The sequence below is a fragment of the Nycticebus coucang genome, chromosome 21 (genome assembly GCF_027406575.1).
Source record: "Nycticebus coucang isolate mNycCou1 chromosome 21, mNycCou1.pri, whole genome shotgun sequence".
NCBI classification, from domain to species: Eukaryota; Metazoa; Chordata; class Mammalia; order Primates; family Lorisidae; genus Nycticebus; species Nycticebus coucang.
In genome coordinates this window covers 67,547,363-67,559,807 of record NC_069800.1, presented here as the reverse complement: position 1 = coordinate 67,559,807, position 12,445 = coordinate 67,547,363, and the positions used below count along the sequence as shown (strand labels likewise).

At 52.3% G+C, this 12,445-nt stretch overlaps 1 protein-coding gene across 5 annotated transcripts in view; it reads right to left on the bottom strand.

The window, feature by feature from the left end:
• The window catches only part of MYT1 (myelin transcription factor 1), a 70,576-nt gene that overhangs the window by 17,887 nt on the left and 40,244 nt on the right, over positions 1–12,445 (bottom strand). For all 5 annotated transcript variants that reach the window (XM_053574880.1, XM_053574881.1, XM_053574882.1 and 2 more), the window contains exons 8-13: positions 10,336–10,470; positions 9,501–9,591; positions 8,221–8,334; positions 5,120–5,334; positions 2,862–3,067; positions 1,894–2,169 (exon numbers count right to left, since the gene is read on the bottom strand). In XM_053574880.1, coding sequence (XP_053430855.1) covers positions 1,894–2,169; positions 2,862–3,067; positions 5,120–5,334; positions 8,221–8,334; positions 9,501–9,591; positions 10,336–10,470 — 1,037 coding nt within the window. The remainder of the gene's footprint in view (positions 1–1,893; positions 2,170–2,861; positions 3,068–5,119; positions 5,335–8,220; positions 8,335–9,500; positions 9,592–10,335; positions 10,471–12,445) is intronic.

Genomic DNA, 12,445 nt, shown 5'->3' with positions numbered 1-12,445 from the left:
CCTGGCAGTACTTACTGTGTGTCCCAGGCAAGTGGTTCAGCCTTGTGGGGCCTAGGCACCACACTCCCAAACTCATGATAATAGCAGCCCTCACAGGCTTTGGGGCAAGCAAGCAAGGCAAAGCCCACGGGATGCATGGTCAGCGTAAAGAGCCCCAGACAACCACAATAGACCTGCCACTGCTGTGGGCACTGCTGTTCTCACTGCTGGCACTGTATCTGGGCACAGCCTTGGGGAGAGTGGCTGATTCACCCAAGCAAGTTGGAGGAAGCCTTCAGAGGATACATTAAGCTGGGTCCTCAGGATAAATGGGGCTTCCCAGAAGCAGAGAGAACAGCATGTTCCAGTGTATGGAGAATATCTCAGAGGCCCAGGGACACGCAGGGTCTGGGGTATCCAGGATGGTGAGTGGGGGCTGCTGCCAGGGACAGGGGCATTGTGGGTAAGGCTGGAGGTCAAAGCAGGAGCCTCAGGCACAGTGGGAAGGAGTCCAGGGCAGGGGTAAGAGGATGGTGAAGGGCCAGATTCAGGAGGCGCTTCTGGGCAGGGTTCAGGAGTTAGCCCAGGCTTCTGGCTGCAGAGTGGACCATTGACCATAGCTGCTACGTGGGGAATGGGGGTAGGTATCTGAGGGCCAGGACCTCAGGAGTCTGAGGCCTGATTCACCCTATGGATGGTGGCTGTATTCCTGGGCAGGATGTGAAAAGGAAGCAGAGAAAGGGGTAAAGCACCCTGGGGAAAACAACACTGAGCTGAGGGTTCACAGAGCATGCACCACCTACCCACCAGAGCCTAGAAAATCGTTGGCTGAGGAGGTGCAGCCAGCAGACCAGGAGGGTGTGGCAGGGTGCATGAGGCAGGGTGGGCAGCTCAGTCCTGGCAGTTGGACGTGAACATCAAAAGCCTCTTGTCCAAAGACAATAGAGGCACAGCTCAGGAAGCCCTGTGTAGGAGAGCACCCCCACCTCAAGCAGGACTTGAGCCAGCCTGGGAGAAACCAGCCTCCACAGTCTCAGGCAGACATGGCTCCAGGTGCAACCTCCTCTGTTCAGGGCTTTGTCTAGACCCCTCCTGGGCCCTGACACCTGAGGAGAGCCAGTGGCTGGGCCTCTTGACCGAACCTGGGGGCCTGGTCTGCTCATTCGTAAAATGGGGTGACCACATACTCCAACTGAAGATGGCATGATATTCACAGGAGGGAGGAACTATGGAGGTGGCCTGGCCTGGCCCCCATCCCACACAGGAACCCTTCCCTTCTTGAGGGGCGGAGTGGGAGAGGGATCTGTAGCCCTCACAAATGCTATAAATGCCAACTGGACCGTAGGCTGCCCTCAGAGCTAGACTTTGCTCCTCAGGATGCACACCTCCTTGGGGAAAAGCCCAGAATCAGTCCAAATCTTAAGACTCTTCTTTTATAAGATTTAATGAATAATTGGAAAATGAATGCTCCACTGCTCACCAGACGACAGCTCTAACACCATTGCCAGGTTGGTCCTGGTCTCAAGGACTCAGGCCACTTCCCACCACAGGGTATCCAAAGCCCAAGACCCCTAGGCCAGGAGTTTTCTCACTGCCTTAGCCCAAGGAGCCAGCAGCCAAGCCCCTGTCTGCCCGAATGGCAGGCATGTAGGAGGCTCAAAACCCAGGAGCCTTGAGCTTGTTCCCAGCTGTCTCCTGGGATCTAAAACAGGTCTGTGCCTCCAGAGTGCCTACACTGGTGCTGGCCATTGTGTTACACAAAAGTGAGAAGACCAAGGAACAAGGCTACAGCATGGCCCTGCAGTAGGAACCCTCCCGGAGAGCAGGACTCCAAGTCCCAGCTACCTGGGAGTTGTGTGGAAAGGAGTGGGGCCCTCAGAGGCTGCATCCATGTGACAGCCCCCAGGCACCCACCTCCTCCAGTTCCTCCTCTCGCAGGCGGCTGGGCTTGGTGTAATCCAGGGGTCGGTCCCACTCATCCTGCCGGGAGGCCTGGCAGGACTGGGGTGAAGTCATGGAGCTGCTAGGGGCGCTGGTGCTGCTCTGGCGCTGGGAAGCATCAGGAGACTTCACTCCAGGGCTGCCACTGCCACTCCCACTGCCAGGGCCAGAGCCAGCGCCCTCCCGCCTGCGGTGCTTGTGCATGCTCAGGTCCAGGGTTCCATTCTCATCCACTTCAATGTCCACGCACTGTAATTGCAAAGACAAAATCTGTCAGGGATTCTAGCCCCTTCCCATGTATGTCTTCTTGTGCATTTTAACAAATTTACAGAGTCCATAACTCCAATTCCTATGGAAGGAAGAGTAACCAGCATAGGCAAACATTGGGAGGAAAGAAACCCAACTGTCACATCCTGATTTCCCATGAAAGAGGCCCTACAATTCCTCTTGCTCCCAAACAGCATGAAACTAGACCCCTGAGGTATCTTATCAGCAAGGGTAAGACCTGGTCTTCTAAGCCAGAAGATGTCAGCAACCACAAGACTGTTAAGAAACACGTGTGAACAGGGTGTGTATACCACCTTCACATTCTATGGGAAACACATGAAAACACATGTGCAACCACCAGACCCAGCAGGAGACATATGGGAACACATCATGTACACCACCCTCAGAGTCAGAGGGAGATGTGTGGGGATGTGGCCGCACACAGACCTTAGTCCACCTTTGCCCAGCACGGAGCACATGGAGCTCTCTTGGGAGGACCCATTGGCCTCTGTAGTCATTAGGGCCAAGGCAAGGAGGGATAAAAAGTAAGAGTGAGAATTTCTCACTAGACATCAGCTGTTCTGGGGACATTTTGTGCAGGGAGCAGACAGGCCTGACTGCAAATTTTATCAACTCAATCTCTCTTAAGACAGGCTCTGTGCGGACGCACCAACCTTGCCAGGAGGGTCCTGTGGCTTTGTGCTGAGGTTCTCAGGCATCTCCCAGCAGCGTGTGGAGAGGTTCAGGATGGCAGTGGCAGCCATGTGTGCAGCCTCGGCATCCTGTGAGTAGTCAAAGCCCGCGGAGGAGGACAAAGCGCTCCTTACATGGCTACTGGAGGGGCTGTGCCTGGGGGGAGAGGCCTTTGGGAAAGGTTTGGCTGCAAAAAGGGAACAACACCAGGCTGACACATAGCTTGAACAGAAGTGACACTGCAGACACATCATAGGGACATTGGGAGGGCCCGAAGTGCACAAGGGGCTTGGCCACCCACCCCACTCCCACCTGTCCCCCTTCAGGGCACTGAGGAGGCAATATCACTTCTAGCCTGACCAAAATTTGGGTATAAATAGCAAGACTATCTAAAATTCCAATAGCCCTGATATTTCAAACAAAAATAACTTGTCTATTGGCAAATGCTTGTTGAGAAACTGAATAATTCTGTAAATAGGATGAGTATTTGGAATATCACTCAAGCATGAAAATTTTGTCACATCATCTATAAAGGGTGTGAACATATTTAGGCTGACTTTGATGTCTCCAGTAATAGTCACTGCCTTAATGGTGTAACACTATTGTCCAAATAAACATGATGAATGAAAACATAAAATGTTATTCTTTCCAGTAATTGTACTGTAACCATACTCATAAAATCATTCTTATGCACCATATTCTGAGTAACCACAATATCATGAGTATATTCTTTTTTTTTAGACAGACTCTCACTCTGTCACCCTGGGTAGAATGTTGTGGCATCATAGCTCAGAGCAACCTGAAACTCTTGGGCTCAAGTGATTCTCTTGCCTCAGCTTCCTGAGTAGCTGGGACTGCAGGCGCCCACCATAATGCACTGCTCTTTTTAGAGATGGGGTCTCACTCTTACTCAGGCTGGTGAGCTCAGGCAATCCACCCACCTTGGCCTCCCAGAGTGCTAGGATTACAGGTGTGAGTCACAGCACCCAGGCCTCCTGAGTATATTCCTGAAAGGTCATATTATACAGAAATTTGAGTTCCCCTCTCCACTGGCACCCTCATGAAGGCCTCCATCCTGCTGAGCAGGTTTTGCCAACGTTAGACCAGAGGCTCACACCCAGCCAGCAACACCCTGGTTAGAGTGCCGTGGTATCATACCTCACAGCAACCTCAAACTCTTGGGTTCAAGTGATTCTCTTGCCTCAGTCCCAAGTACCTGGGACTACAGGCACCCACCACAACGCCTGGCTAGTTTTTCTATTTTTAGTAGAGACAGGGTCTCGCTTTTCCTCAGGCTGGTCTCAAACTCCTGAGCTCAGGCAATTCACCTGCCTCAGCCTTCCAGAGTACTAGGATTACAGACATGAGCCACTGCACCAGCCAATCAGTACTTTCATTATTAACATGTGGGAAACTCATCCCTGTCATAGCAGGCTGACAACACATACCCAGAGATGCCAATACCATGTGTTCACTTGGGTGCTTTTCCACCTCACATGCCTCTCCAGGGCTAACAGGCTTATTGCACAAATTAATGTCACAAGTGTCAAGAAAAGACAAGATTTGTAGAAAATTTGTAGAAATTATTTTTGTCAGTACAATTACTTTGAAAATCTGTTACTAATGTCACAAATATGCTGTATCCAGTGGGCTCCATGCAGGGAAATAACGGCTTCCCATTGGGGTCCTGGGGCCCAGGTCAGTAGTTGTCCAGCCCCACCCAATCCCACACCCCAAACCCTCTCAGAGGCAGTGCTGGGAAGTGGACACCCCACTGTGTTGGAATTAAACAGGTTGCACGGAATGGTCAAGAGAGGGGTTCTCTCGGGGGGAGCCACATCAGTGAGGTTATTCTGAAGTCTCTGGAAACACATAGATCCAGGTTTTGCTTCATAAATAATTAGGAGACACATAAAGGTTGATTGTGAACATGGTGGCAGCAACATGGGTATGATGTGGCCCCAGTGAAAGCTATGATAGTGCCCACCACTAGGACAGCTAAGGCCTCAGGCTGCATCTGGACTCAAGGGCAGAGATTCCCTCACCACCAGCCCCATGAGAGGCCCCTTTTTTATTTTTATTTTTTTGAGTATTTTTTTTCTTTTTTCAAATTAATATGAGGGTACAATTTTTAGGTTACATTGTTCTCAGAGAGGCCCCTTCTCCACAGTCTCTTGAGTTCCACTGTTCCCAGGAGCAATACAGGAAAAGAAAAAAGAGCAAATTCTCATGAACTTACACTGAAAGGCTTTAGGTGAGGTTTCGCTGGTCTGAATCTTTGGGGCAAGCATGCGTTTGCCAAAAACCTGAGCATCGAAACTTGCGTAGTCAAAGGTGACCTTGGAGAACTTCTCCAACTCCTTGGCCAAGTTGGCCCTGGGCGTGGTAGGAGCCACACTGGGCCGGTAGCTCCCATATGGAGGGACTTCAAGCTGCTTCACGAAGCACATAGGCCTGGGGTGCAGGACAGGGATGCAGAGCCAGTGAGGAAGGGATCCATGGACCCAGAGCAACCACCCCTGACCCCATGTCATGGCCCAGACAGGGACCCCACAGAACACTGAGAGACAAAGGGATACTCTGTCCACACATAGCCCACCACTAGAGCCTCACCAAAATTTCACCTTCCAGGGTGAAGAGCTCCCGGGGCAGGCATGTGACCTGCAGGAGGAAGTAATAGGAGCCTCAAAGAAACTGTGGCCTGCCTCATGCTGACAGCACTACCCAGAAGCGGGAGGACCTGAGATTCCCCCAGAACTTAAGAAAGAAGGGTTCAAACAAGTCAGTTACAATCTCTATATGCTCTCCACAGGGAACCAAACAGCAACTCAGCCTAGGGTGATGGCAAGCCACTCTAAGGCAGAATTCCAGCAGCAGAATATCCTAGAACACCACAGCAAAAAGGGAGTTGGGGAATCTACAGGGGACACTGGTTGAGGCAGGTGCATTTCTGAGGAGCAGTCCCAGGGCAGGTTCTGATGAACTATTCACTCAGCCAGGGATGTAGCCCTCAGCTGTTGTCCTCTTTTTTTCTTTTTTTTTTCTCTTGAGACATAGTCTCACTATCTCACCCTCAGTAGAGTGCGGTGGCATCACAGCTCACAGCAACCTCAAACTCTTGGGCTTAAGCGATTCTCTTGCCTCAGCCTCCCAAGTAGTTGGGACTACAGGCACTGCCACAATGCCTGGCTATTTTTGTTATTGTTGCAGTTGTCACTGTTGTTTAGCTAGCCCAGGCTGGGTTCCAACCCACAAGCCTCAGTGCATGTGGCTGGCTCCATAACCACTGTGCTATGGGTGCCGAACCAGCTGTTGTCTTCTTAAAGTCAGGCTGAGATGGTTGTGACAATAGGCATGAAAAGGCCACAGCAAACATTCAGTTCACTGTTTCTGGAGCTCCTGGAAGACTTCGGGTTTTAAACACAGGGGAAGGGGCAGAGGCAGGGAAGAAAGACTGGTGGGAGAGGCTGGTGACCATACAGGGTTCAGAGGATGTGAATCCTATCTAGTCAGCTCAGAGAGAAGAAGGTGCTGTCTGGACCAAGCAGTGGCTTCAGTCTGGAAAGGGTGCAATTGGATGAGATTAAGAGGGAGCCAGCAGAAACTAGGTCCTGTTAGACTTAAACGGACTAAGAACAGAGGCCTGGAGCACAGAGCCCTGTCACCATAGCAGAGCCCTTGCCCTGAAGGGTCTCAGGAAACTGAGAGGGGCATATGCCCCCTCCCCCAAGGAAGGTGGGAAGCCTGGGCTGGACTCTGGACCAGTAGCATCTGGAAAAGTTGCAGGAGTGAGGCCAGTGGGCACCAACAATGGTAAAACTAAACTAAAACTCCCAGGGCCAATGCAGGAACGCAGGCCAGATAAGCCCGTGGAGCCTAATGGGAAGATGGGAGGCTCCTCCACCCTGGGCATCGCTATTAACTTCAGGTAGACTGGGGTACAAAGTGTCACATAAACCCCATGAGCAATCTTATAGTTTGTTGTCCTTCTTTTATAGGTAAACAAACTGAGGTCACAATCCTAGGCAGTGCAGCCTCCACGGTTGGGACCTGTTTGACCCCTCACACCCAAGCAAAACTGGTTGTTTGAAATTTTACTAATGATTTAGATCAAGGCAGGGAAAGGACCGAATTAGCACCTGACAGGAAGCTGGAAGGAGTGGCCAATAAGATGGGAGGGAACGCAGCTTCAAACTGCTGTGAGAGCTGGTGGGGGCTTGCAAGGCTGAAGACCCCACGCAAAGGATGGTGAGTGTACCACAGGCAAGCATGGGACCTTCTGAGGGACCCTCCAGAGCAGGCCAGGAAATGGCCAGACCCCGGTGCAGTGAAGGTGAGTGGCTAAGATCATCTGGCTGGGCTTTGCCAGGCATGTGCCAGGGGCCAGGTGGGCCCTGAAAGGATATGGGAAAGACTAAACTGTCATTCGCACTCAGCCTGCCAAGGTCTCCCACACTCTTGTCTGGTGAGAGAGAAATGGAGCAGGGGTCTGGGCACCGGGGAGGGGAAGATGCATGTGAGTTCTGCTTCCTCAGAGAAGTAAGGAGCAGGTGGCAGGTCCTCTGAGTAGTGGGAGCCTCATGGTCCAGGGACTCAGCCCCATTGAGTGGGGACTCTGCAGCCAGGCAGGCTGGGCAGGGGACCTTGTCTGTAACATGCACTTCCCAGGGTGGAGGGAACACTGATTGGATGCATGCTGAATAGTTCTTAGAAATCCCTTCTCGATGAGAGCCATGCCTACACACGCACAGGCACATACCCACACTTATACACACACTGAACACATGAGGTGCTAGTATGTGTGTACACAAACAAGCAGGCATGCAACACACATCACCACACCCATGCCACACACATATGTGCATACATGTCTACTGCTGTCTTAGACCCTCAGAGGCCACAGGGGAGGTGAATTCTGGAAGCAGGGCCCACACGACCCCTGTCCCTTGGCTTAGGGGCTATCCCTGGGGTGAGGAAGTCAAGACAACCAGGGGTCAGTGGCTCATAGTGCTTCCTGGACAGTTACAGCCCTTGGCTGGTGCAGTCTGCTCTCTCTTGTGGATCTACAAAAGGATCCCTGGGGAGGGGAGAAGACTGTGGCTAAGACAGAGCAGTCATGCAGGAGCGTGAGCCACAGTGGAGGCTCTGGCAATGTGCACACATGAGACTGATGCGCCCCCAAAGTGCCACTCAGCGCTGACTCTGGGAAGGGATCCTGGGGCATGTGTACACTCACAGGCATGTACACTCACACACATCAGCACAACCGGGGAGAGACCAGGATATCTCCTGCCAGGTCTGGGAGGTAACCTCTTCAGTTCTGTGGCTCCCCTCACTCACCTGAGGATCCGATCTGAGTTGGAGCTATTCTTGGAAGGGTCTCCCGTCTGTGGCTGCTGCTTCTCATGAGATTTGGCTAATTTTTCAGCAGCAGCAATGGGACAGCCAGATAAACTAGAGGAAAGAAAAGGGGGTTATATCTCAGCTTCTCCTCCAGGGCTGATCCATCCTGAGTGTCTGAGTGTGTGGGTCTCAGAATAAAATTCAGAGTTCAGACATGAGAGATCTAGGTCTCCAAGAGGCCCAGAGCCAGGAATGAGCCCGTTATTTTTGCAGGACAGGGATTTTTCCTCCAGCTCCCTCAAGTACTCAAAGTACAAACTGTTTGGTTTCTGTTTAGGAAAATTCTAAGGCAATGACACGTGAAATACATCCTAAAGGCCTACAAAGCTCTGGACAAAGCACCCCTCTGCCTGGGTCTAGGTGACTGGCTTGCTCCTCACCTCTCTCCTCTCTTCTTCCCAGCTCCCAGGGCCAGATTCTGGAACTATCTCTGATAGCCCAGACCTGAGCACAGACCCTGAAGGACTCAGGCCCTTTCTAGGAAAGTGTTCAGTGTAAGACAGGAGGCGCAGCAGATTCATCAGTCAGAATTGAGTCAACCTGAGCTCTAGGGTTAGCCCCCTCAGCCATCCTGGAGAGGTCACATAATAGGGAATTTGGCCTCTTCAAATGAAGTGGCCTCAAAAGCTCTGGAAGTCCTTTCAGCCAAGCGTGTACCCCTGGGGCAAAGGCATGGGGCAAAGGCACATCCCACAGAGGCTAGACCACCCACAATATTCCAGGTGAGGTGCCCTCTCATCACAGATGAGCCTCACTTCCATGGAGCAGCACAATTCCTGGCCTGCTGAGCTTCCTGTTTGTGTCTGCTATTAAGCGGAGGTTCTATGAACATTGGCAGGACACAAAGTCTCCACCTGGCTTTCTTCACAGGCATTAGACACCTCTGAACCATGCACATTTACTCCTCTGTAAGCTGCCTTCTGGTCTCTGGGGACCCCCAGCACACAGGAGTGCAGGCAGCAGCACCACAGGATAACTGTCCCTCTGGGTGCTACTGTGCCCATGCACAGGCCCCTCACATCCGAGGTCTGCCCTGACCTTACACCCACCGCTTGGGGGAGCAGATGGGGAAGGGGTGGCCCTCAGAGGGCCACCTGGCAGGCCAGAGCCCTGGCCCAGGTGAGGGCCCAAGGCCTGGGCAGGACACACACTATAGGCCCAGCCGAGATTCCTCACTATATACTCTGCCCGCCCGTGGCTCAGCTCAGCCCTAGTACCTTCTGTGTGTGTTGCGGTTGCTGTTCACGTGACCCTGGCCCGTGCAGCCAGGAGTAGGGCACTTCAGCACATTCTCATGCATGGCCAAGACTGTAAGAGAACCAGGGAGGGGGAGCCGAGGCTGGAGAACCTGGAGAGCGTAGGTGTGTCTCCATGGAGAGGGCAGCCCACAGAGACAAAAGGAGCCCTGTCCAAGGGGCTGCTTTGTAGGGAACTGAGAGACATGGCAACTTTGAGCAGAGACCCAGGGCAGATGCCCACCCCACCCTCAGCCTGGTCAGAGCACACCCCTCCCACCATGGTCCCTCCCTGCTATGGCAGAAACTAAACTCAGCTTTAAAACCTCTTGTCACTCTGTCTTACTCCTTGAAACTTAACTTTCAGAATTACTACTTCTGTAAGAAAACTTAACTTTCTGAATTACTGCTTCTAGCCTAGAAATAAGAACAAGCATTTGCTTTCTGAGCTTTCAGAGCACCTTTCCAGCTTAGCTGACACTAGCCTGTCCCCTCTCCTCGAATTGTCTACAGCAGTCTTCCAGGGGCTCTACCCCACACTGGCCGTCTCCAGGTTGCCCCAGCCTCACCAGGCATAGGCAGTTTGGGGGCGGGGAGTCTGAAGATGAGCATCTAGACCAGTGGTTCTCAACTTTCCTAATTCCTCAATGTATTTTCATTATTAAAAAGGGTTTGTGACCCCCAGGTTGAGAACCACTGGTCTAGACCAACCAAAGGGACAAGGCCCTGGGCGGGCTGCTCTTTCCCACAGACACCACCCAACACCACAAAGGACCCAAGCATGGGGCTTGGGATGACCCTGCAGGGAGCTACTCACTCTCCGGAGGGATCCTATCCTTGTGGGGACAGCCAGACAGGCTGCGGTGGTGAGGGTACAGCCCAGTAACATGGCCAGTGCCATCACAGCCTGGTGTTGGACACTTGATCTCACGCTTCTCAGCTCTTGAAGGATCTAAAACACATAAGACTCAGTCAGAGCTGGGCAGCTGGGTGGTAGGTGATGAGCAGTGAGCAGAGAAGGGGGCAGAAAAAGCTCATGACCCCCTCACTCTGGCTGTCCAGAGAGAAGGGATGTGAGATTGTCCAGAAGCTCAAAAAGTGATCAGGAACTGGACAGAGAGATGACCCTGGAGAAACTGGCCTACACCAGCTATTTGCATGGAAAAGTCCAGAGAACACCCCAACTACACTGAACAGTAAGATGTGTAGCATTTTAAAAGAGCAGTCCCAATGGCAGCTGGAGCCTTCTTTCCTCCCTCCTGCTGACAAGGTGGTAGCCTTGCAGGCCTTCTGTGCAGAGAGGTGAAGGCATCTGGCAATGTCCCTGCCAGGAGACATCCTTGGGATTTGACAAAACAAGAAGGGCAGAGAGGTTAAGTGCCTTACCCAAGGCTGCATGACTAATAAATGCCCAGGCAGCAATTTAAGACCAAATCTCTGCTGCTGACCTCATCTAGCCTCTACAGGCCCAGGTAGGTCAGAATCAAGCATGGGGACCAGAAGGGACATAGAAGGAATCTTAGAGCATAGCTGATAGCCCAGAAAAACCTTTTCTGGATGAGCCGAACCCTTTGGGAGGGTTGCAGAAGTCACAGAGCTAAACTAAAGCCCCCACCTCAGAGAGGGCAGTGTCCCAGCAGGGTCTCCACAGGGAAGAGCCTCAGCTCTGCCACTCTGAGCTCAAACCTCAACCCATCCGAACAGGCAGGGCCATTCTGAGGAGATCCCAAGTTTGTGCCCAACATCTGCCTCCTAATCTTGCTGCCACTGCCCCCCACCTCTGTACAGAATTCTTATTGCTTCTGTACCCCAGTGCCAGTCCCTTGAAACCAGCCCTCTGCACTCCCTGTTGACATGCACATGTCTCCATAGCCTAAGTTAGCACTGCCTAGCATTCCCAGCCCAGCCACCTGTGCCACCCTGAGGCTCTGGCTCCCTGGGCCTGTGCCCTCAAAATCTATTCCTGAAGGCAGGACACCTCGTGTCTGGATAACCTATGCCTGTCCCACAGTCCTTTATATACCTGGGCCCAGGCTGTCACCTGGTGACTATGTTCCTTGTATGTGTCTCATGAAAGTCAGCTCTGGTTTGTGGGGCCCAACCATGCCAGGGCCAGCAAGATCAGGAGCCTGTCCCTGAGTCTTTCTCACCCTCAACCTAGGCAGTGCTAACTTAGGCTGGGGAGACATGTGCATGTCAACAGGGATTGCAGAGGCCTGCTTCAAGGGACTGGCACTAGGGTACAGATGCAATGAGAATTCTGTACAGAGGAGGGGGGCAGTGGCAGCAAGATCAGAAGCCTGTCCCTAAGTCTTTCTCACCCTCAACCTGTGTCTTCTTGTGCCTATAGACCCTCAGGGCCTGAGCCTGGCAGTGTTGGCCTAAATCTGAGCCCCTGAACAACTGTCACCCACTCTGTCACCCTAAAGGGTATCACCTAAACTGTCTTTCAGGTCCACCTTGCTCTGAATAATATCTCTGGCTGTGTCCCCTCAGTATCTCTCCCCCAATCTATGTCACCCTAAAAGGTGTCCCCCGAACCACTCTCCAGGTCCACCTCAATCTGAAATCATGTCCCCCTACCTTTGTCCCCTCAGTATCTGTCCCATAGGCTTGTCTCATATGCATAGCGTTCCTAAAAAATGTGTCCTGTGTCTCTACTGACCCTCCTACTATTAGGCTCCCTGAGCTATATGTCACTCAAGTCTATCTCTCCCATACCCTAGGTGCATCCTCCCAGGGTCTACCCCAAATTGGTGTCTCCTATGTTTTCTGGCTCTAGCATCTGAGTCACCCCTAATGCCAGTCTTCCTTGTTTATCTGCTCCCTCTCTGGTCTCAGCTAACCTTTCCTGGCAGAGTCATTGGAAAGCACCAGGGACTCCACTGCCCACCTAGAGAACAGAGGCCGGACTAGGGGAAGGGAAA